The sequence below is a fragment of the Sminthopsis crassicaudata genome, chromosome 4, assembly GCF_048593235.1.
Source record: "Sminthopsis crassicaudata isolate SCR6 chromosome 4, ASM4859323v1, whole genome shotgun sequence".
Classification (NCBI taxonomy): domain Eukaryota; kingdom Metazoa; phylum Chordata; class Mammalia; order Dasyuromorphia; family Dasyuridae; genus Sminthopsis; species Sminthopsis crassicaudata.
The window spans coordinates 428,109,692-428,135,045 of NC_133620.1; the positions used below are offsets into that span (position 1 = coordinate 428,109,692).

General features: G+C 44.4%; 1 protein-coding gene across 1 annotated transcript; it reads left to right on the top strand.

Annotated features, from left to right (window-relative positions):
• Nucleotides 1-1,064: 1,064 nt before the first annotated feature.
• STRIP1 (striatin interacting protein 1) lies at nt 1,065-25,054 on the top strand. The gene is made up of 21 exons (XM_074262947.1): nt 1,065-1,291; nt 5,848-5,917; nt 7,821-7,895; nt 8,809-8,943; nt 9,051-9,171; nt 9,785-9,853; nt 10,826-10,932; nt 11,052-11,179; nt 13,801-13,983; nt 14,215-14,432; nt 15,309-15,374; nt 15,773-15,836; nt 16,523-16,594; nt 17,614-17,688; nt 17,912-18,009; nt 20,360-20,486; nt 20,637-20,737; nt 22,241-22,307; nt 22,859-22,963; nt 23,385-23,589; nt 24,329-25,054. Exons 1-21 carry the CDS (start codon nt 1,094-1,096, stop codon nt 24,574-24,576), a joined length of 2,532 nt encoding a protein of 843 aa, XP_074119048.1. The 5' UTR covers nt 1,065-1,093; the 3' UTR covers nt 24,577-25,054.
• Nucleotides 25,055-25,354: the final 300 nt, after the last annotated feature.

Consider the following 25,354-nt stretch of genomic DNA (forward strand, 5'->3'; position numbering starts at 1 on the left):
CTTAAGCCAAGGAGAACAATCCCATGATTCTCAAGGTGCATCAGCAAAGCCTGTTTCCTAAAAATGTCACGGATAGTACCATATCATTTTCGAATGCCGAACCACTGGCCAGGGCTATGGATTTTTTATTTTCAGTGCCTTCCGAAGATAGTATCTGCAGAAACGGCTGTCAGGCTCACCTCTCAGGAGCTGCTGGAGGCATGATTCCCAGGGCTTTTAGGTTCAGGGCCTTACATAGTGTTTTTAAAGCAAGCTGCATAGGGTAGAGATTGGGGTAGGGACTGCGCATGTCGTTTCCTTGGTGTGGGGCACTAAAACTAGGACTCAAACATTAAAAGCGGTTTGCTACGTCACACCGGGGTCAGCAGAAGAAGCCGGAGTCTAAAGGGGGGCTTCTGAAGGTCCCAGAGCTGGACAGAGCCTGGGGGGTCCTTCCCATTCTGCGGAAGAGGAAAGGGACTAAGCACTTTTCTACCCAGGCGCCGGGCTGCCTCCACCGCGGGGACACTTAATAAACACTGGTTGGCATCCCGACTGCCATGGCGCTCTTTATTAACCAAGAAGGCAGCCACGATGGGATGTAGGCAAGGGGGCCTCGAGTCCTGAATGCACTTGGATGCTCCCTGCACCGCCCTCATGCCCTGGGGCTCCGAGCTGCCCGGCCACAGCTCCGGAAAATGAGTCCCTGATTGCAGCCTGCCACTATGGGGTGGAGTGCTGGGCCTGAGTCACCAAGTCTTCTGAGTTCAGAGCCCGCCGAAAGGCCCATCGTCATGTTTGCCTCAGTTTCCTCATCTGTAAAGTGAGCTGGAGAAGGAAAAGGCAAACCACGCCACGATCTCTGCTAAGAGAATCTAGGATGGATGCAGAGTCACTGACTAACTACAACCACCTGACCCTGCGACAAGTTGCTGGCCATCCCAGAAATAACCTAGGATGAGAAGTCCGAAAGGCTGCCTCTCTCAAGATGGCTGCTTCCGTTCTCCGCCACACTCATTATGGCAGAAGTGAGGGGGCGCGGATGAGGTCAAATCTCGCGAGACTAGCTGGCTGACGGCCGTGCGAGAATTGGGCTGGGGCTGCAGGAGCCAAGATGGAGCCGGGAGGCGGTGGGCCAGGCCCTCTGATCGTGAACAACAAACAGCCGCAGCCGCCCCCGCCCCCGCCCCCCGTGGCCCCGCAGCCCCAGACCGTGGCCCCGCGGGCCGCCGGCAGCGGCGGGGGTAGCGGGGGCGTCCTGCCCGGGGGCAAAGGGCGGGAGTTCAACCGCAACCAACGCAAGGACTCGGAGGTCAGGGGGTCTGAGGGCGAGGCTGGCGGGGGTGGGCGTGTGCGGGTCCTGGCGGGGCGGAGCTTGGGGGCGGCCTCTGACCTGGAGCTGTCACTGCGGCCGCGGCGGGAGCCGGGAGCGGTCTGGAGAGCCGGGGTAACCTCTGCGGGAGGACGGCGGAACGCGACGGGCCGGCCCCGGGCTCTGGGGCTCGGAGTCGCGGCTGGACCCGCTGTCTGTCCGTCTGCCCCCTGCTGCGGGCCCCGGCGACCCCAGCCTACTCCGCGCTCAGGAGCGGGGTGGGGGCCAGAAGTGGTCAGCCGTCGTGCTCCTGTCCGCGAGCGAGTCACCCTGAGGGAGACACGCCTCCTCTTCCTCCTCCTGCCCTCCTCCTTGTCCGTCGGACATTGCCTGGCAGGTCACCCCCTAACTTCTTATCACATGTAGGAAAGCCCCGGAGCGGCGCCGATCCCGTACTAGCACTGCCTTCAGCCTCCCTCCCGTGCCATCCTAGCTCCTCGGAGTCATTCACCTTCTCCCGGAGTAATTCCACCCACTAGCCTCCCTCGCCAGTTTCATGAATGAAAATACACATGTTGGTTTCCGTCTTTGTTCTCTTTAAAAATCAGGTTACGCTAATCAGCAAATCCTCCAACACTTTGATGTTCCTCTTTACCTACAGAAGTAGTTACTGTAGAGAGGGAAGCTGAAGCAAAAGGGAATTTCTTCTTCACCAGCCATTTTTTACATCCCAGCTGAGGGAGGCCCCAGTGTGCTTAATCCTTGCACACAGTGGGCTCTTAGTACATGCCACATTCTGAATGGCTTTAAGTTGGCTCTATGGCAAGCCCAATAAAAAAACTGGCTGATATTAACGCAGGCTTACAGTTGGCCGGAAGATGTTGATGTGGAAGGCAGAAGGACTGACTTCTCACAAGAGCCGGGTGGAAGGAGGGAACTTGCTAGTGAGTTCTCATAAGTGGCTGAGGTGTTTATTCAGAAAAACTGACTGACTTCACCCCGAGTGTTCAGAGCACTGCAATATACTGCGAGGGTTATACGGATGAGTAAGGCAACGGCCTGGCTTCTCTGGCTTAGAGAGCAGAAAAGATGCTCAGTCTCTGCCATGCGGTTACAGCTAAGAGTTATTTAAAAGAGGTACAGGCACCGTGAGAATTCAGAAGAGAAAGAACAGTGGGCTTCAGGGAAGACAATGTGAAGGGGATGTTTGGTCTAAGCCTTGATTTTAGCAGGTGCAGATGTGCAGCTCTGAGGAGGGCGCTGCAGGCAAAAAGAGGTGTGTGAGCAGAAGAACGAGACAACGGGGAGTAGTCATTAAGTTGAGCAAAAACGTCAATTATAGAAAATCAAAAAAGGTCAGAGTCAAATGATGGAGGCCTTTGAATGGTAGGTAGGCTAAGGGTTTGGATTTTGTCTAGTGAGGAACCACTGAAAGTGATCAGGGATGTTTGTGGGTTAGGGCAATTAATCACACTGAAAATGATCAGGGATGTTTGTGGGTTAGGGCACTTAATCACACACTGATATGTTGAATGGACTGGAGGGGGAAAGTGAGAACTGTGGCCTTAGACTGGCTTGAATATCACCTGAGTATCCTTGAGGAGTCATTGCAATTGACGAAATGAGTGACTTGAAGATGGATGATTTCTCGGTTTTAAATCTGAGATTCTATGACAAATTGGGAGAGACTTATAGTGGTCTAGAAAGGCCTGAACTAGTTGGTAATGATAGAATGGAGAAACCTTATGGAAGAAGAATCCACAGAACTGGTGATTGCCTGCTTGTGGAAGGGAGAGATGTAAGCCAATTCCCTGATTCTTGAGCTTTGAATAGCTAGGAAATTTATATGTCCATTAGAATAGAGAAGTAAGAGGAGGAGCTTATATTCTTGAGAGGAGAGGAAAAAATGATACCTTGAGTTTGAGGTGCTAAGAGGACATTGACTTAGTCAATGACTTCAGTCAAGAGGAGGAGAGAAAAAACTGATTATTTTCAGATACATTGTTTGAGGTGCTAAGAAGGTACTGATTTAGAGATATCAAGAAGAGAGCTGAAAACTGGTCCAAGATTTCTCTAAGAGGTTAGAACTAAGAAGAGATTTTGAATTGTCCCCATAGAGGTGATAGCTAAAGTCAAAGCCTCAAAGGAGTGGATAAGTAAGTAGAAATGAAGATCCTTGGGGGAGACACCTAAGAGGCAATTTGGGAAAAATCCGAGTTCAAGGACCTAAGTTTGCAAGCCAGTTCTGCTACTCAAGCTAGTGTGAGTCTTTTCATTTCTCTTGGCCCTGGTTTCCTTATTTTAAAAGGGGGAGGGGGAGTTAAATTTAATCGTCTCTAAAGCAGCTCTCCAGCTCTGAGTCCTGTGACCTCACGTTTACCTAAGTGGAGGAGAAAGCTTTGCCAGCGCAGAAAGTAGAATCCTCCCAGAAGTCGTGTAGAAAGAGAATGTGAGGTCATAGAAGCCTTCAGGAAGGAGAAGGCGAGTCCTGAGTCCTGTGAGATGCTCTATAAAATTCAGATAGAATTCAGCCTGAGAAGAGGTTGTTGGAATGAGCTTTATAATAGTGGATTAGATGTCATCAAAATTCAGAAGCAAGATCCCATCTCCCTAGTTAGACAGAAATGTTTGTCAAAGCTTGCTCCATGTGCCTCAGCTTTTTACTAAAATTCGGTAGATAGAAGCTTGGACAACTGGGAGACAAATTTTGTTGCTCTTTTTTGTCCTTCATTTCAAAGAGATGTCACCATGGGGTGATGTCTTGACTCGTGGATGAATTGGATTTAAATGAGGCAGAATTACACAAATTTGTCAGTAAAGTTCAGACACATATATCTAAAAGTAGATGATGGGACCCTAGATAGATACCTTTTCTCATTTACTAATAGTTTCCACCTTTCTTCATATTTGTTTGAAAGTCATTAGAATTTGAACTCCAAAACCTGCTCCTGAAGACGGGCCATTCTCCCATTCACTCTCATTCACAGTCCTGGCATTAACCCCAGATTCTCTCTCTTGTACGTCACAGATCTGTTAACTTGCTCAATCTTGTTTCTGTGGCCACAACGTAAATCTCATCTGACCTCCTTCCTCTACTCATGGAGTCTTCAGTTCAGACCCTCATCCATTACCTCTGGCCTAGATTATTGCAGTGGGTCAGTTAGTCTTCCTACTCTCAAGTCTCCATGCTTCAGACAGCTGCCAATGATTTTCCTAAAGGAGAAGTCTTAGCATGTCACTCAGTAACCTCCAACACCTTTCTGTTGTCTTTAGGATCAACTACAAATTCCTCTATTTGGTATTTAAAGCCCTTCACAATGTGGTCCCAACCTATCTGCCCATTCTTATTTTTATAGCTCCTTCAGTCCATCCAGACTGTCCACCTTGCTTTCTCATCTCCCTTCTCCCTGCCTTTGTCCCCCAAAAGTGCTCCATGCATGGAATGCATCAACTTCTCTTTGCTTTTCTGAATTCCTCGTTTCCATCGAAACTCAGAGCCCAAATGCAACCTTCTACAGAAAGCCTGATTTGCCCAGTACCAGTTAATTTATTTCTTATGTACTTGTATATGTACATATTGTTTCCCTTTCCCCCAAACATAAACTCTTGAGATCAGGAACTATTTATTTTGTCTTTGTATCCTAGCACCAAGCACATTGCCTGGGACTGTAGTTAGTAGACATTTAATTAAACACTTGGCAACATAGTAGAACCTCTTTATACCTCTATTGGAGACATAAGTATTGATTATAGCATGTTAATATAGTTTATGTAGTGCCTTCAGTTTCTTTTCTCACAACAAACTTGTAAGGAGTTAGTGAAAAATACTGATTTTTTTCTATCTCACAGATACTAATACAGAAACTAAGTCTCACTAGTATATCAGACTTGGTATGTGTGGTTGTTCAAATGAGATAATATATGTAAAATACTTGCCAACTTTAAAGCACTGTATAAATGTTAACTATGTTTGGATTCACTATATAAATAGGTAAATTAATAAGTAGGTAACTTCTACTTGTTATTTATAATTTAACATTTGCCTTGTCATTTCTCCTATGTATTTTATCTCCTCAACTAGACTAAAAGTGAGTGCAGGAAGCTTGTTTCTTTTCATCCCCCACTAGCTTCCCACAGAAGAAGTTCAGTCCACATCTGTCAGCTAGCTTAACTCTCTGCAGTCTATTGACATTTTTTTTCTGCTGTACTTTGAATGTTGAGTTCTACCCAGCAGCCTTTCTGTGTGATTGCTGCTGTGTTTCTATCAATCAGATCTCAGGAGCACAAGAGATTAAAACACTTCATTATATATTTCCCTGCTGAATAAGGTAGAAAAAAGCTTTCTAAATTTTCTGGGCCTGTGACAGAAATAATCCTGTACACATGTGAGTTCTGTTAGAGGTTTTGTAGTAAGCATTAGGTGTATCTATAAACTATAAGAGATTGTGTTACTGTATCACTTGAGTGACTTGTAGGAGAATTTATGTTTTTCCATTTTAAATGTACTTAGAATATAGAAATGCCCTTTTAAGTTAAATTTCTCTTGCTTTCCACAGGGCTATTCTGAGTCCCCAGACCTAGAATTTGAATATGCTGATACGGATAAGTGGGCTGCAGAGCTCTCAGGTAAAGGATGACCTTTCTTATTTGTTGAAAACTTTCACCTGACTTTAAATACTTAGGCATGACTAAATCCTATTCCCTGAGTAAATGTTTTTAATGTTTTGGGACAATATTTAGTTATTTGAGTCAAGCACTGGGTATCTCATGGCTCCCAGTTAATTATTGCTTCTTAAGCATCTGTGGGTATTTAAGCCAGCTAGACCTTGCCATTGAAGCCAGCAGACTATATCCCTCAAGTCAAGTCAACAGAATTATTAAGCACTTTCTCTGGACCAGATGTTGTGCTAAATGTTTACCAGGGATACAAAGAAAAACAAAAATAGCCTCTGATGTGAAGGGGCTTACAACCTAATGGGGAAGATATCATGAAAACAACAGTGTATATAGAACATTAATAAAGGATAAATTTGGAGGTCTCCCCAGACGAAAGGAACTGTCGGGTGGGTGGGGGGAACGAGAGGGGCAGGATACAGGGGAGCTGGAAAGAGTTGGTATAGAAGATAATATTTTAACTGAGACTGAAGAAGTGGTGATAAGATCAGCATGTGGGGAAGCCATTGAAAATGCAAAGATAGACTGGAGTGTTTTGAGGAAAACCAAAGCCAGTGCCATGAGATCAGAGGGGACATGGACGGGACAAGAGGTTAAGCAGCCTGGAAAGATAACAAGGAGTCAGATTATGGAGGATCTAAAAGCCATAAAGGATCTTTTCTTTGATTCTGGAGATAATGAGCTATTTGGGTTATTGAGGAGGGCAGACATGACATGGTTAGATATCTGCTCTTTACAAAGATCACTTTGGCAGCTGAGTAGGGGAGAAAAGGGAGCAGTGTCAGAGGGAAGGAGAGGCCTCATACCAGAAATATGTGAAGATGGCATTGACAGGACAGCATGATTGGACCTGGGGATGGGAGGGAGATTAGGCTGAGAGCCTGGCTGACTGGGAAGTTGGAGGTGTCACCAGCAGTAATAAGTTTGCATGTCAGGCGAGCTAAATGAATAAAGGGGGAGCTGACCTGGACTACTTGAATTAAAATTTGGCCTCAGACACTTAACCAGTTGTGTGATCCTGGGCAAGTCCTGGAACTACTGTTTGCCTCTAATTTCCTCGTTTGTAAATGAGGATAACAATACCACCTACTTTGCAGAAGTCTTATGAAGATAAATTGAGACATTATTTGTAAAATGCTTTGTAAACCTTAAAGTGCTGTAAAAATGCTCAATAAAAGTGGAAGAGGGGTAGTCTTGAGGAAAAGATAATGAGTTCAATTTTGGAAATGTTGAGTTTAATATGTCTGTTGGATATTCAATTCAGAAGGTTCAGTTGGCCTCTCTGGAGATGTGAGACTAGTGGCCAGGACTGGATGAATAGATGAGAATCATCTATGTTAGGATGACATTTGAATCCACAAGAGCTGATGATCACAATTATCAGCCTGCTTAGAGATGAGTGTGTCATATCTCAAGCTAGGAGTCTTGAATCAGTCAAAGGCATCTATACTGCTAGAAAAACAACTCTACTGTAATGAATCATATATGTGAAGGATGGCCCGTGACACTTAGCAATCACTCATAGTGCATTGAGCATAAAAGAAATTACTTTTACCTTGAAAAGACTAATTCCAGACCTGCTATTTAGCCTCTAAAGAATCTAGTTGGAAGTGAGGGTGTGAAAGTCTCAGCATTCGCTGAGACTTTAACTTTTTAAATCAAATTTGAGGCAAATCTATGCTGTCTCCATTTTTCAAATGAGGAAAACTAAAAGTAGCCAATGCTAAGTGGCCTAGTTCAATTTGCATTATTTAAATTTAAAAAAAAAAAAAGGATCATAACATGAATCTGTGTTGTTTCTCCTTCCTCTTGAATTGTTGAAACAGACTGCAGCTAATAACTTTTTTTCTGACAGAACTTTATAGTTATACTGAAGGACCTGAATTTCTGATGAACCGAAAATGCTTTGAAGAAGACTTCAGGATCCATGGTGAGATAATTTTTCTCCCTCCTTGTCCTTGTTTTCCATTCAGCCTGTTTCCTAAGGACTGTAGTAGATTATGTTTTCTATAGTCATCTCTAGCTTCAGGCCTCAGAATATATAACCTCCCAAGTCACCAGTCATTGATTCAGCTGGGCCTTATTTAATTTACTGCTCTGATATGCTCTGGGAGGGACTTTAAAAAGTTAGCATAAGCAAAATAACAGCATAAATATGTATGCATATATTGGATTTAACATATTTTAACATATTTAACATGTATAGGACTACCTGCCATCTAGAGGAGGGGATGGGGGAAGAAGGGGAAAATTTGGAACAAAACGTTTTTAAGGGTCAATGTTGAAAAATTACCCACGCATATGTTTTATAAATAAAAAGCTTTAATTTTTTAAAAAATTTAGCATGTTGTAAAAATATATTTTAAAATTTCTGTTTATATTCAAATGTTTCAGTTGTGTCTGGATCTTCATGGTCCCACTTGAGGTTTTCTTGGCAAAGATATGTAGTGATTTTACCATTACCTTTTGCAGTTCATTTCACATGAAGAAACGGAGACAAATAGGGTTAAGTGACTTGCCCAGGGTCACATAGGTAGTATGTGTCTGAGGCCATATTTGAACTTAAGTCTTCCTGACTCTGGGCCTGGTGTTATATGCACTGTTCCAGCTAGCTACGCTTTCTGTTTGTATCCATGTTTAGTAATGATGAAAAAAATCAGCCTTTCTGATCTGGATTTTTATAACTTTAGACTAGCCAGATTGACCTTCTTCTCTACACAGAGAATAACTTCTCCTTATGTTCTTTTGTCACTTCTAGTCATGTCAGTCATCCTGTTAAAGGTACACACTCCAAAGAACTTGACTTTTCAGCCTTTAAGCTAATTAGGAATTTTGCTTGACAGTGGCAGATAAAAAGTGGACCGAACTTGATATTAACCAGCATCGTACCCATGCCATGAGGCTCCTGGATGGCTTAGAAGTCACTGCCCGGGAGAAGAGGCTCAAAGTGGCCCGAGCAATCCTCTATGTCGCCCAAGGTCAGTAGAGTACTCTCAGCGGGCAGACAGCTTCTTTACATTACAGTAGTCCAACAGAGGCAGCTTGGAGCCAGATGATAACCTGTGTCCTGTATATGTGCATCTAGGTACCTTTGGCGAGTGCACCTCTGAATCCGAAGTTCAGTCGTGGTCGAGGTACAATGTATTCCTGCTCCTGGAGGTGGGCACATTCAATGCTTTGGTGGAACTCCTGAACATGGAGATAGAGTAAGCACTTTTATCTGGGATTTAAATAAAGGAAGAACATGCAGAAGAACCCTCACTGGCTCATTAACTATTTCCAGTGATATTTTCCTCTGGTTCTGGAGTATTGAGAGCCACAATGAGCTGCAACTTAGACTGTCAGCCCCAAAGAATGACTTCACTCTAATCTTTACTCATTCCTGGGAAACGCCAGAAGGAAAATCCTGATTTAGATCTTCAGAACTAAGAATAGTCCTCCAAAGAGAAACTATTGGAACTCTATACGTTTGAACTATTGATTAACTCTACTTTCTTGTAGAATGCCTGATGTTATGTTTGCTCAATAATTTCCCCCATAAAAAAAGAAAAGAGGCAAATACCTACCATACAACCTGAACCTGGGCTTGTCTCTAGCCTCTGTGGCTACATTTGCTTTGTCAGATTCAGGAATTTGAATCTAACTTGGCTGATACTTGACTAAAATAATAAAATGAATAATTAAAGTTAACTTGACCCATGTGATAATCCAGCTGATTAACACCCTAAATGTTGCCATTATTTGAATTCTGTAACTTCATCTTTCCCAGAGCAGCTAGGGGAGTACCATCCTTAGAAATCTGACTCTCTCTTGTTTTAGCAACAGTGCAGCTTGTAGCAATGCTGTGAGGAAGCCCGCCATCTCCCTCGCTGATAGCACTGACCTGAGGTGAGCTTTCCTGCCTATTCTCTTTGATGAGGGTTTGGCAAGCCTGAGGCTAATGCAGTTTTAGCTTGGGTTGGGAAATTAACCACAATGGGGGTCAGAGGAAATGTTTTTTCTTTCCATTTCTTCCATTTATATTTCTCCCAAGTACATGCATCTTCAGGGTATGATGGGACTCTGGGTTAGCAATTAAGAAATAGTGAGAGCTATTTGTGAAGCTAATGTAAATGTACTTTGTCAGCCTATCTTGTAAAGAAAATTCTTGTTCCCAGAGATGGAGCCTTCAAGAGTAGATGTGCTGAAAAAAAGCTTCCGAATGCCAGATAGAGGGAGATGTTAGGCAAACACTCTTGAATTCTTTGGTGTACAGTGTTCTAATAGGAAGAGCAGTGACACTGATAAAATGTTCTGGACTTTTGAGTGCTGCATAAGTAATTGTTGACTAAAGGTCCAAGGATCGTTTTGAATTTGGGAGGATTAAGAAGTGTAGGTCAGACCTTTCTCAGAATTAAAAGAAAAAAATGCTCTAACATTAGTTTTAAATTGTTCTTTTCACTGTTGTTTAAACTCTAGAAGCCACCCTATCCTTGTTATTCCTGCTATTCCCAGTGTCTTTCTCTCCTTCGCATTGTCTTCTCTTACCTACTCCTAACCTGTTTCTGCCCTCTCTCCATCCAGTCCTTAGTTCAGCTTCCACTGTTTCCCCTTCCTTTGACTTAGTCCCTTTGGCATTACCCCCAAGAGAAAAACTTGTTCTCCTAAAATGCTTTCATAATTGAGGGTGAAGAAGCTGAGACATTGAGCAGGAGAAATCTCTGGCAATTTGTTTATCTTGAGAGAATCTAATTTTGATCCTTCATATATCAATATGTGTATTTCTGCATATTTTAGAAATACATTTTTTTTTACTAGCATGTGATAAAGTAGCCCTTATTTCCTCTTCTGTTCTGTTTGTAAACTGGCTTTTGTCCTTAGGGTCCTGCTCAATATTATGTACCTGATTGTAGAGACTGTTCACCAAGAATGTGAGGGTGATAAAGCCGACTGGAAGACCATGAGACAGACTTTCCGAGCAGAACTAGGTAAGACTCCTATGAGCATCCTGTAAGTCTATAAGTATGGCAGGAGGCCAAGGATCCTGGCAAAGCTTTTAGCTCAGGAGGACTGCTCTGACTGAAGGATGTCTTTGTCTTGCCTCTAGGCTCTCCCTTGTACAACAATGAGCCGTTCTCCATCATGCTGTTTGGGATGGTGACCAAGTTTTGCAGTGGACATGCCCCTCACTTTCCCATGAAGAAAGTTCTTTTGCTTCTTTGGAAAACAGTATTGGTAAGAATCCTGCCTGGAACTGGTCAGAGAATTTGCCACATCTGGTTAATGTGACTCTGAAGATCTAGTCTCCAGATCAGAATGTATATTAGGAGAATGTAGCAGGAGATTGTATGTTCTCACACACAGCTGTTTTTTAGAGAATAGTTCTTGGACCTGTAGCTTGTTTGGGGTCAAAAGTGATTGAGATTAAAGCTAATAGAAATATGTCCTCTGATTAAATATCACCTGAGGGGACTGAGAATTAATTATCCTACAGCCTTTTCAATCTGAAGAGTGAAACCTGACCTGTTTCTAGGGAGAGGAGTGAATGGTGCCAGGGGAGAGGGCCAACCAGTCCTCAAAAGGTTGGAGCTCTCATTAGTAATCAAAGATAGGGCCAAGCTTGGAGCCTTTCCATTACCAGAGAAGTAGATGGGTGAAAGAATGGGGTTAGGGTTTTTTCTACTACCTTAACACCCAAAAAAATCACTCTTTTCTAGTTAGATAGAACCAACTCTTCACAAGTTAGTGAGTAGCTCATTAAGTGTGGGAGGAGCTTTATCAAAAGCAGAAGCAAGCATTCCTAGGTGTTCTTACACACTTCTGGTTTACTTATCTCTCATCTTTTTCATTCATGCCGTTGGTTTCCTTCTTGTGATTCACTCCAACCATACAGACAAATGGAATCACCCCCAAACAGTGAAACCGCTCAGACCTTAGAGAGTTCTTGAGGATCAGTCCAAGCCTCTCAGGCCTGTGGATTTGATTTCTCTGGGAAAGGGTTGGATTAAATTTCACATGTTATTTCACTTAGAAAGAATTATGAAATATTGTGTCTGTGTCAGATTTTATTTAGCCTTTTCTTCAAAGATTTAAAGTTGGAATTAATTTATGATTCTGTAAAACAGAATTCACATACCCTTATCAGTAAAACTTTTATGTTCACATAAATAATATGTGTATATTTATACTGATTACAGTCTCTACAATCAGGTACATTATACTGATTATGCTGATATACCATGTACATTTTAAACATAAATAAAAAGGATTTTAAAATATAAGATGAAGTTAGAATAATATCTTAAATGGGTTTAAAATTGTTTACTAAGGGTACAAAAGGCTTTTGCTCAGTAATTTATATTATTAATGAGAGCAAACAGGTTGTGTATCTTTATTATGTTCTTAATAATATTTTATATAATAATAATAAGAGCAGTGTGATGGCATGTGCTTTATAGTTTTTAAAATCTTGGTTTAATTTTTTTTTTTAGCAGTTCAAAGCACTAGTTTTAATGAGTTACTTGTTTTTCAGTTCTTGCTTTTAATGTTTGTTGTCACTGAAAAAGATTCTTTACAGTGATCTGTAAAATTAAATGAAAGAAATACATGGTTGAATTTATTTTCATTATTCCTATTTTTCAACCCTCACCTCTTAGATAATGTGGTTTTTGTTTGAAATTGGATTTATAATTTTTCCAGATCAATCAGCTTTCCTTCAAATGATCGGAAAATGTTGTAGTTTTATATTTTAACAAATGCATTTAAAAATCACTAAAACCATTTGAAAGATCTTTAAGCATATTACAGAATTCTATTTCCAAGCTTTTGAAAGTGTGCATATGTGAGCATGTTTATGGCTGACATCATTTTCAGCAGCAGAACTAAAATGTCTTCCTAATCATGAAGTTTCACACCATCAGAGATAAGGAATGATATACACACTGTACAGGGTTCATTTATGACAATAATAGATGGATAGCCACATTTCAAATGGTCTTTTTGATAATTTGACTGGTCAGTTCCGATTAGATTTTCATTGTCTATTTTGCAATATGATTGAGGGAGCTTTGCTCTTTAGTAGAAATGTTAGCTGTATATTTTATTATTTATTCACTTGTGCCTGTGTCACTTGTATGAGTTTCAATCTGAGAAGCTTTTGCAGGAATCTTTTAAAGCTACTTGCTCATTTTATGAAGATTACTTTAGTTAAAACTCATCAATGTGATTGGGCATATCCAAACTTCAGCATACCATATTCTGAAAACAAATTAGAGGCGGTGCCACTGTTAATCCCTCCATGCTTGTAAACCCCATTCTTCTCTGAGTGTCCTCTGCAGGCCACATGTGACCATCTGACATACTGTATAAAGATGCCAGTTTCAGCCCATCTCTTAACCATTCATTAAAGTGAATTTCTCATTTTGTTAGACTAAAAGAGCTATCAGTAAAATTTTAAACTTTTCTACCTGTACCTCCATTAATCATCTTGTGCCCTCCCCTTGAGAGACCACTATTGTGGGATTGCTTGCTCTCCTATTTAAGCTTGGCAGGCTGACTTTGCATAATTTCCCAGCCTCTTTTTTCTCCTTTAGCTGCTCATCATTTCACTTGTCCCAGTGACATGGTGTCTTCATTCACCATTGGCATCGCTGGGCTTGTTTTGAGTGAATTCATACTCTTCTTCAGAGACTGTGGGACTGCGTACAGATGAAGGTTAAATGGGTGCTTTGAACCTTTTAATGGAAATCAAGCGACCATGTGTTGGCACTGGTGCCATTAGAACAGAAGAGCTTGATCCCACTCCCAAACCCTGATCCAGCTCTGCAGAGACTCACGGCATCCACTCTTTGTTGTAGTGCACGCTTGGAGGCTTCGAGGAGCTCCAGAGCATGAAGGCAGAAAAACGTGAGATCTTAGGCCTCCCCCCTCTGCCTGAAGACAGCATCAAAGTGATTCGCAACATGAGGGCAGCCTCCCCTCCTGCTTCTGCCTCTGACCTCATCGAACAGCAGCAGAAACGAGGGCGTCGAGAGCACAAGGTAAGCAGTGGGCGGGGGTGCTGGGAATGCCTCTGGCACCACAAAAGGTGGTTGCTCAGAGAAATCAGCAGACACGGGGACAACCCCTGGTGGCTTCCCAGATTTTGTGTGCTCAGGGCAGCGATGTTCTGAGCATTTCACCCATCCTGATCTTTGCTTTTTGTCCTTCCAGTTGTCACTCATTCTTGGATCTCTTCTCTCTTCCTCTTCTGTTTTGCTCCTGTTTCTCAGGCTCTCATAAAACAAGACAACCTTGATGCATTCAACGAAAGGGATCCATATAAGGCCGATGACTCCCGAGAGGAGGAAGAGGAGAATGATGATGACAACAGCCTAGAGGGAGAGACATTTCCCCTTGAGCGGGATGAGGTGATGCCTCCCCCTGTGCAGCATCCTCAAACAGACCGACTTACCTGCCCAAAGGGGCTTCCTTGGGCCCCCAAGGTTCGGTGAGTCTTGAATCCCTGACCCAAGAGGAGCTTCCTGTTGTGATCACTGTATTCATGGGAAATGATGTTCCTATCAACTGTGCTTACAAGGCCACCATATGTCAGTCCTCAGGGGGTTTATTGGGATAGAGAGGGCCGAAGTAAAAAGGCAGAGTTACTCAGTAGCATTTGAAATTGGGTCCCCAGCAGTTAGCTTCCAGGCAGTGAAGATCCTTACAAGAAGTCCTTCTCACACCTGGAGAAAAATATACTATTCCGACTCTTTTCAGGGGCTCAGTGTGTAGTGTGAATTAAAAATGAATTATGAGTTTCCTTAGAGTGATGGATAAACATCAGAAGGACTTGCTTCTCCTTTGCTGCTTTTCCAAAACAGTGTCTGCAGTATAGGAAACACTGACCAGAAGAAAAAATTTTGTTGCTATAATGCATATGATTTCTTTTCTTGAGATTTTCCCATACATTTAAGTTGATGGAAGCAGAGCTGGATTCCTCAGAGTTCAGCAGTTTGTAGCTTTATTTGTACTTTAAACCAAAGTAAAGCCATCAATAATTTTATAATTTATTGTCCAGATGAATTTTTTTTATCATATCCAATGTAATTTTAAGAAAAAAACAAGTTTTAAGTAAAATATTTTGTGATCCTAAACAGTTTCTTTAGATCCAGTCCTAAAAAAATCTAGAAGAAAAATAATTGTTGCTTAGATTCCCTTCACCACTCCCTTTTTTTTTTTTTTTTCAAAAAGAGAAAAACAAAGAAGTTAATCCTAATACCCACCTACCTTACCCAACACACACACACACACACACACACACACATCCAGAAAATATACATCTTAACCTATCCAGTAATATATCTCCTCTTTTTGTCTATGGCAGAGAAAAAGACATCGAGATGTTCCTAGAATCCAGCCGAAGTAAATTCATTGGCTACACCCTTGGCAGGTAAGTGTTGGCAAGACTCATTATTGCTTTAGCAGTGGGTGGAAGGTGTTGGTAGGGCACTTCCCCCCCTTACCCCACACAGTAGAATCCTTTTGAGTCCTGCTCCTCAGGCCTAAGTTCCTTTGAAAGTTAGATTAACTAGATCTCAGCTTCTTAAACTGTGGGTCCTAACCCCATATGGGTTCTCATAACTGAATGCAGAAGTTGTGAAATTATGATTGATTATCAGTAAATGTTTGATTTGTATATCTGTTGTATATACTTATATACCTTGAGTCACTTAAAGATTTCTCAGGCAAAACGGGGTCTCAAGTGGAAAAAGTTTAAGAAGCCCTGGACTAGATTATAGATATAGGAACTGATGATGATAGTTTGTTTTGCTTTTTCCTCCCCTCCAGTGACACAAATACAGTGGTGGGGCTGCCCAGGCCAATTCATGAGAGCATCAGGACTCTGAAGCTGGTGAGTATCTGTCTGGTCTTGACAGGAAGACAAAGAGTAGGAACCAAGGAATACCCACTTTTCAGACAATTTTACAACCATCCTTCAGGTTTTGGAGAATGATTTATTCCCTGCAAGGAAATTCAGCCCCTCCAACCCAAGGCTCATACATTCTCATATCCTAGACTTTGACATTTTGTGGGCACTTTTCTCCAGTAGCACTGTGTCCTTCTTGACCTTCTTAAACAGAATGCCTTGATGTGAACTCATCTTTATACCTTGGGGTCATCATTTTGCCCACAGTTCAGGAGCTAGTTAAAAAGCCAAGGGTCCCTTGCCGCTCCACTACCCTCCGTGGCTCTACCCTGATGTTTCTGTGTTTTAATGTCTGCTTTTTGTAGTTTTCCCTTCTTGCCCTTCTGTGTCAGGCTCTCAACTGTCCCTCCTTGCCTGCTCTCAGGAGGATTACTTTTCATGGTTCCCACAAACCAGATCATGAAAGGGAGGTGAGAAATATTCTTTGGGACCAGGTTCTTATAGAGGCTTCATCCCTTCTTAAAGAATTGTACTTCAAAAGAAAATTTTGGGAAAGTCAGCTTCTTTGTGATGTCCTTCTCCTGCTCAGAGCACAGTGCACTCTGGAGGGTTCTCTAGAGAATGACCCAACAACACATGAATGCGTTCATTCTTTCCTTTCTTCACAATAGCACAAATACACTTCAATCGCAGAAGTCCAAGCTCAGATGGAGGAGGAGTACCTTCGCTCTCCTCTCTCAGGGGTAAGTGGAAAGCAGGCAGGCAGGCAGCCTTTATTAAGTACCTGCTGTGTGCCAGGCATTGGATAAGTGCTGGGAATGCAAGGAAAGGTAAAAAGCAAAACCTGCTTCTAAGATGCTCCCAGTCTAATGTGGAGGTAATATACAGAGTTGTGTACCCATCGAGTTCTACACAGGATCAGCCAGAGCTGATCAGCAGAGGGGAACAAGGCACTAGAATTAAGAGAGAAGCTCATTATAGAGAGTGAGATTTTAGCTGAGACTTGAGGGAAGCTAGGGGATAGAGATGAGCAGGGAGAACATTGCAGGCATGGGACACAGCCAGAGACAATGCCAATACCTGGGAAATGGAGTCCCTTGTTTTGGGGACAGAAAGGACACCCAGTGTCCTTAGGTCACAGAGCACATAGAGGAGTGACAGATGAAGGTAAAGGGGGCCAGACTATGGGAGGCTTCAAAAACCAACTGGATTTTGTATATGATCCTGAAGGTGACGGAGCCCCTGGAATTGATTTGAGCAGCTGTAGGAAAATCACTTTTGTGGCTGAGTGGAGGTTAGATTGGAATGAGGAAAGATTGTGTCAGGCAGGCCCCCCAGCAGCTCTGGTGGTAGTCCAAGTGTGAGCTGATGAGGTTTTGCACCAGGGTAGGGCAATGCCAGAGGAGAGGTGTGGACATATCTGAGTGTTGTACGAGGTCTTCGTATCAGCTTGGGCATGGTGAGGTGTGAGAGAGGCAGGAGTCCAGGTTGTGAGCCTGAGAGGGGGAGGGTTTAGGGGGAAAAGGTATGAGTTAAGTTTTGGACATATTGATGTTAACAATGGGATATCCAATATGAAATATCCAGTTGGCAGTTAGAAGTAGCTTCCAAAACTGCTATAGATAGAGCTCCTCTGCTGTATAGGAAGCAACTGGTTAATTAGAGGGAGTCTTTCCATCTTCCTATCAATCTTCATAGAATACCAACTAGACAGAAAGCAGGTGAACTTGCCCAGGATTGATCAGACCTTTTATCTTGAAAGGGAGAAGAGGAAGTGGAACAAGTTCCTGCCGAAACCCTGTACCAAGGTCTCCTCCCTAGTCTGCCTCAGTACATGGTGAGTGATTTTTTTTTTTTTTGCACCAAGGATGTTCTATATGTGCCCCCTGAAGTAATAGTGTCCTTAGTAGATGAAAAGTATCTGTTCTCTCTTCTTCAATGAACTTAAATAGCTAGGTCACTGCTGCCTGAGTGGATATAGAAAGCATTAGACCTTAGAATTAATTTTGTCCCCAGATCATCTCGTGCTTTTTTTCCTAAATATTTTGTTCCCATTCCAGATTGCCCTGCTGAAAATCTTGCTGGCTGCTGCTCCCACTTCCAAAGCCAAAACAGATTCCATTAACATCCTGGCTGATGTCCTACCTGAGGAGATGCCGTAGGTATCATTCCTGTAAATGTAACGGGGAAGGGAAGATGACTGGGAGAATTTTCAGGGTCAGCTTCTCGATGCTTGGGGGTCCCTGGGTAGAATTTAAGACATTGACTGGTCAGAGGAGACAGACAACATGACAGCAGAGCTTTGGACTAGGATTCTGGAGACCTGGATTTCAGTCCCACTTTAACCATGGATTAGCTGGGGAGCCACATGCAAGATGTTGGCCTTCTGGGCTTCCATTTTATGATCTGTAAAATGTAGTGAGGGCAGAGCATAGGAGCATATGATCTCTAAGATTCTTTCCAGCTTCGTGATCCATCATCCTCAGAGCCCAAGCAGCTGGCCCACTGAGGTGGGGAAGCAATTTTCTTTTTTTTCTTTTTGCTGAGGCAATTGGGGTTAAATGACTTATCCAGGGTCACACAACTAAGAAGTGTTAAATGTCCAAAGTCATATTTGAACTCAGGTCCTCCTGACTTCAGGGCTGGTGCTCTATCCACTGTGCCACCTAGCTGCCCCAGGTTGTCTCCTTTTAGTCAGTAGTCTTGTAAGTAAGGTCTTTTAAGTTTTGATTAAAATGATAAAGCTCACAGGAGGGGAGTGATCTCACCTTACTGTGCTAAGAATGCCTCTTTTCAAATTAGAGATCTTGTGTGGGATTGAGGCAGGACAAGGAACTAGGTGGGGAGCAGCAAGATGGAAGGAGAGAAAATCAATATTCTAAAAACAACTTAATCTTGTCAGTACTAGTAGCTGACATTGATAGAATGCTTTAAGGTTTGTAAAGCTCTTTATATATGAAAAAAGACGTGGTTTTTGTTTTGAATCTGTACCCTGGCACATAGTAAGCACCTAATAAATGTTAGTTGATTATTTAATCATCATAATATCCCTATGAGGAAAATACTGATAGTTATTCTCCTCATTTTACAAATGAGGATGTCAGCCCTCAAGAAGGTTAATTCTTTCAGTTTCAGTGAATAATAATAACTCACATTTATATAGCACTCCCAATAATCCCTTGTAGTGGAGACTTTCTGTATTTTCATCAACATTTTACAAATGGGGAAATTAAATCTCAGGGAAGTTAATTGACTGACCCATGATCAAAGAGCCAGGAAACATCTGAGGTAGAGTCTCAAGTGCTTTCAGGTTCTCCTTTATTTTAAATCAGTCATTTGAGTGTCAGTCACTTGCCCTGAGCTAGACAGCTGTGCTCATCACTGGGATGACAAGCAAAAGGAAGGAAACAGGCCCTCCTTGAGAGGCCTTGACATTATGAGGGTAGTGAACACAAATACATTTGCAGAAATGTACAGCATGAATAGAAGATGAATCTATACTCTTTGTAAAATAGATAAATACACAAGGTCGTAGGGGAAGAAGAACACTAGCAGTTGGTGGAGATAAAGAGAAGTTCTGTCTTAAAAGAAAAGAAAAGAGAGCCTCAGTAAGACCAAGGGAAAGAGGGGCATTCATTCCAGATGTGGGACAGCCAGTGTGGAGGCCCACAGATGGGCCTGTATGGGTAACAGAAGGAAGGCCAGTGTGATTCATAGTGTGTGAACTTGAGTGATAATTCAATGAAGCTACAGAGATAATTTGGGCTTTGAGGCTGTGAGGGCTTTAAAAGTTTAATAGAAAAGTTTATTTCTCATCCTAGAGGCAGAAAGAAGCTACTGGAGATGATTTGAGCTGGGGAATGACATGGTTAGTTCATTGCTTAAGGAAAATTATTTTGGCAGCAGTGGGTAGAATGGACTGGCACAGTTGAGTTTTGAGGTAGGAAGATTGTTCAAGATGCAGATGGAATAATATAGACAAGAGGAGATAAGGGCCTGAACTCAGGTGCTTGTTGAATGGAGAGAGGGATTTGAATGCAAGAGGTATGAAAAATCCCTTGATTCTTCTAGCCCTGTGAGGGAGGGGTGCCACTGAGGTTATAATTCTCATTCACAGAGGCCCCAAAGGGTGAGTTGGCTTGCCTTTGGTCAAGGGGGCTCAGCCCCAGGTCTGTTAGACCTGGATGCCTAGTAGCCATGATTCATCTCCAAGTGGAGCTGCCACTCCAGGAGAAAAGAAAAGAAAGGAATTTGTCCCTGCTTTGTGATAGAAGAGGTCAGAGTACTAGGGAAGTCCTGAGAGAAAAGAATAGCATCTGGCAGGGAACAATGTGGGGGAGAAGGGCTGCCACCAAACCTCTGCAGGAGTCTTCTGACCAAATGAGATTCCATCCAAGAGCCAAGGCGTTTTCCAGAGATAGTAAGGGGGATGGTGTGAGAGTGTCCAAAAGTACTGCTCTTTCCGCAGGCTCTGGGCTAAGTGGATTGTGCCTGCTTTGTGTTTTCAGAACCACTGTGCTACAGAGCATGAAGTTGGGGGTGGATGTGAACCGCCACAAAGAGATCATCGTCAAGGCCATTTCTGCAGTATTGCTGCTGCTGCTCAAGCACTTCAAGCTGAACCATGTCTACCAGGTACCCTGGATGCCCTCTATCCTCACTCCCAAATTGTGGCCCTGCCATTCCTGTAAACTTGAGCCGAGGGCTGTGCCCAGTGAATGACCCCTTGGTGACATGAAAGTCTGGAATGCATAAGCTTCCCTCACTGTCTTCTTCTGGTTTCAGTTTGAATACATGGCCCAACATCTTGTGTTTGCCAATTGCATCCCTTTGATTCTGAAGTTCTTCAATCAAACCATCATGTCATACATCACTGCCAAAAACAGGTAACAAGGGCCAGGGAAGGGCATCCCACTTGGATAGCAGTTCTGCTCAAGAACCAATTACCAATCTTCTGGTGGATGGATAAACCACTCCTTGGCACTGGGCTCCAGCAGCCCAGAGAGCCCTTTAAACACTCGCCTTCCACTAAATGGCTTTTACTAAAACTACTTGTGAAATTGAAACCTCGAACCCCCAGGGCACCACTTACCAGGACTTAGGATGTAGTCTCCACTTGAATAAAGCAAAGTCAACTTGACATGAGATGATTTAAATGTCAATGCCTCTGAAAGAACACAGGAATTGACGAGAGTATTTTATTTGAGACGTTGTCCCTAACTGGGAAACTGAGGGGTGGAGAAGGTAAAAAAAAAAAACAAAAAAACTTTTCTTTCCTACAGCATATTAAAAAAGCCAGATGTGCTAAGTGCTAAAGATACAAAGAAAGTAAAAAAACAGATCTCTATCCTCAAGGAAAGCGTATTTTAATAAGGGAGACTACACTGCAAATAATTATGTACATAATGTACACTATGTACGTAAAGAAATATACAATGTAAGTACAGATAATCATGGAAGAAAAGGAGGTCAGGGCCAAAAGCCTTTCTTTAGCAGAAGGTGGGGTTTGAGCTGAGCTTTGCTTTAGTCCAGGAGAGCTCTGTTGAAAGGGTAAAAAGGGAGAGCCTTCCAGGCATGCTCGTCAGTCAGCACAAAGTCTTAGAATGGGGAGATGGTGTATCATGTGGGAGGAGCTACAGTAGCCAGTATAACTAACAGTAGATAGGGCAGCTGAGTGATGGGGGAGACCATTCAGATTTAGGTTGCCGTGGTAGCTAGGCCAGAGGGGATACTGCAGTGGGAGGGAGAAAAGGGATGCGTGCACAGATGTAGAGAGAGAACAAGATCTGACAACACATGGGATGTGTGGGATGAGCAAAAGTGGGGAATTGGAGTGACTCTCGATATGGAGCGTGTCGATTCTCCTGAACCTCCCAATTGGGAGGCTGTCGGTACTCCTAACAAGAAGAGGAAAGTTGGGGGAGGGGGCAGGGACAGCGTTGGAGAGGATGAGTTCCTGTTTTAGGTAGGTAGAGTCTGAAATGCCTACAGGATGTTCAGGCCTGTTAGTGACATGATGCTCAAACTCGAGAGCGATTTGTAGATCTATGGGTAGAGGTGATAATTGAATAGGAACTGATGATATCCCCAAAGGAGGTAGTGGGGATTTGTGGAGTAATTTTTGGTTGCTAAGAAGTAGCTACTGTTATCCCCATTTTATATTAAGAAAAAACTGAGGCCAACAGTGAAGTGCTTTGCCCAGAGTTACACAGCTAGAGAATATCTGAAGCTGGATTTGAACTCGGGTCTTTAGGACTCCAGGCCCAGCACTCTATAAAGGGGAAAATGAAGAGAAGCCAAGACAGCCTGGCAGGAAAAACAGTACTCTCCCAAAAGGCCCCTGGCTTCCCTTATGCAGGGGGTTCTTTTCTGCTCTTGATTCCTAACAGCATTTCTGTTCTGGATTACCCTTACTGTGTGGTTCATGAACTGCCAGAGCTGACAGCAGAGAGTTTGGTGAGTGAATTTGTTTATTTCTCTGAGGGGCAAAGAGGAGGGCAGTCCGCTGAATTGGCCCCTGGCAACTTGGAGCCAACTAGTAGAGATCACTCTCCTTATCCTAAGGATGGAGCCGTCATCCAACAAGATAAGACTCTTCTGGGGGCTGGAAGAATGAGAAATGAGGGCCTTGAGTTCATAGTAGCACTTGTCCACCTTTCTTACTTTCACCAGTACAACCCTGTGAGATTCTCCCCATTTTACATACAAGGAATCTGAGGGTCAAAGAAGGCAGAGTGGTGTACCTGCTGCTGCTCAGCTCATAAATCTAGTAAGATCCCCTGGGTCTATGGGAATATCAAGCTAGAAATCTTAAGTCAGCTCATGAAGGTGGCTTGTGTTCCCCCTATTGTGTAACTCCAGGGCCTCGGTGACCAGGAGAGCTCCTCCTCAGTGTGAACTCACCTCCAGAAAGCCCTGTCTGTCGTGCTCCTCAAATGGGGAGGAGGTGCTCCATGGGAGCCTTCGGGTCTCATCACTGATGGCCTCATCTTGGGTTTGTCTCATAGGAAGCTGGAGATAATAATCAGTTTTGTTGGCGGAACCTCTTCTCCTGCATTAATTTGCTTCGGATCTTGAACAAGCTAACAAAATGGAAGCATTCCAGGACCATGGTGAGTGGGGAGTGAACCTAAGAGCTTGAAGTTGTCTCATGTCTCCCCACATGAGCAGCAAATTCCTCAGGCCAGGTTAGGTCACTAGAGCCTGGCCAGTGAGCCAAACTCTGGAGATTTCCTGTATCTACCTTATTTCTATTTAAGGGATCTCCAGATTCTGAAGGATGGACCTCTCCATCAGCTAGGAATAGGGACAGAAACTAAGCTTGCCATTCCATTAGTGTCAGGAACTTCCGGGCAAGAGAATTGTTACTAAAGCAGGTCCACATGGAAGTGATTTATGGTCTTGGAGCCCACAGAGGCTGGCTTATTGTCCTGCTCATTGCCCTACTCAAGTCAGAAGTAGAATTTGAATGCAGGTGTCCCTGGCTCAAACATTAACCTTCATGTTTATTGGTATCCTTGGACTGAACTCTAGATGCTGGTGGTCTTCAAGTCGGCCCCCATCCTGAAACGGGCCTTGAAGGTGAAGCAAGCCATGATGCAGCTCTATGTGCTCAAGCTGCTCAAGGTGCAGACCAAGTATCTGGGGCGCCAGTGGCGGAAGAGCAACATGAAGACCATGTCGGCCATCTACCAGAAAGTTCGGCACCGGCTGAATGACGACTGGGCCTATGGAAATGGTGAGACTGTTGGGGAAGGGAGGGAGAGGCTGCCTCCTGGTGGGCTCCATTCTTGGGGGACCCTGCAAGTCTGTCTCCCTCTAGTTCCCCCTGATGCACAAGATTAGATCTTAGCACAAGACAGAGACTAGAGGGATCATCGCCTCCACTTTTTGTTGTTGTTTCTATGCAAAGATGGCAACAAAACCCTCTTGGATGGAGGAGCAAATTAAAAATCTTTAGGGAGAGGGCAGACAGGTGGTGCAGTGGATAGAGCACCAGCCCTGAAGTCAGGAGGACCCGAGTTCAAATCTGGCCTCAGACACTTAACACTTTCTCCTGTGTGACCCTGGGCAAGTCACTTAACCCCAGCCTCAGGGGGAAAAATCTTCAAGGACATGGGGGGGGGGGTTGTAGTTTTCAGTTAGAAGCCATCTTGGAGAGCACATAGCTGGCCCTTGAATTTTGGGGTTAAGTGACTTGTGTGGGGTCACACAGCTAGGAAGTGCTAAGTGTCTGAGCCCCTGCCCACTGCACCACCTGGCTGCCCCTGCCCTTGAATTTTATAAAGGTATTCGCTGAGGCCAGAGACTTAGGTCAGTTGCCCAGGTCACCCAGTAGTAGGGAGCAGAGCTGAGTTTGGCCACCACCTCCAGTACCCTGGCTCGTGGCCTCCCCTGGCCCCAGGCTCCTCTTCGGCCTGGCATTAGGGCAGCACCGGCGCCTCCTAATTCTGCCTCTGGCTCCCCCTCCCCCCCAGACCTGGATGCCCGGCCCTGGGACTTCCAGGCCGAGGAGTGTGCGCTGCGGGCCAACATTGAGCGCTTCAACTCTCGGAGGTATGACCGCACCCATAACAACCCCGACTTCCTCCCCGTGGACAACTGCCTGCAGAGCGTCCTGGGCCAGCGGGTGGACCTCCCTGAGGACTTCCAGATGAACTATGACCTCTGGCTGGAAAGGGAGGTTTTCTCCAAGCCCATCTCCTGGGAGGAGCTGCTGCAGTGAGGCTCCGCCCGGCGCCGCTTCTCCCGGCCTCCCTGCCGCCTGGGGCCGCGTTTGCCGCAGTGCGGCTCCTCTCCTCCAGGTGGCGCTGCGGCACGCCGTCTTCACAGTCATCCCCGAAAGGGGGGGCCTGACGTCTCTTCTGGTGGTGGTTTCCCGGTGTCCTGCCCAGGAGGGTGTTCTGCGGATCGGGGGGCGCGCGACCCTGGCGGCCCCTCCCCCCCGCACCCTCCGGCTCAGGTGTGAGCCACAGCTCTGCCAAAACACTAGGCGGCGGCGGCGTGACCGGAGCGCGCCTGCCCGGGCCGCGGCCGCAGAGAGCGATGGCCCGCCCCAGGGACGCGGCCTCCCCTTCCGTTTGCTATGCCCTGTACATACTACATCTCTCTCTATATGTAAAATACGTGTGTGGTCCGTGGTGTATCTCTGGGTTTTAAATGTATTTGTGTGTTTTATTTACATTAAAAAGCAAAAAACCCAACTGACCATTTCTTTAACTTTGGGGAAATCATGAAACCCGGGCCAAGTCTGGGCACGCAGGCAGCTCCCCGTGGGACCTCGGAGTCCGCCTTCTGGTCCTCGTGCTGACGGGTCTTATGTGAGCAGCCGCTTTTCGGACGGAGCAGAAAACGATCTAAGAAACGGCGGGCACCGGCGGGCAGAGCTGGGGGGAGGGGCCGCCTTTAGGCCTTTGTCCTCCCCTCCCCCGCCCGTCAGTTTTGCCGCCTTCTTCCCCTTAAACAGTGCTCTCACATCCTGCCAGCCGGGCAGCAGAGCCCCT

Coding starts and splice junctions, on each gene's coding strand:
- STRIP1 (XM_074262947.1), top strand. CDS start 1,094: ATGGAGCCGGGAGGCGGTGGGCCAGGCCCTCTGATCGTGAACAACAAA. Junction 1,292..5,847: donor ACCAACGCAAGGACTCGGAG/GTCAGGGGGTCT, acceptor TGCTTTCCACAG/GGCTATTCTGAGTCCCCAGA. Junction 16,595..17,613: donor TTCGCTCTCCTCTCTCAGGG/GTAAGTGGAAAG, acceptor TTATCTTGAAAG/GGAGAAGAGGAAGTGGAACA.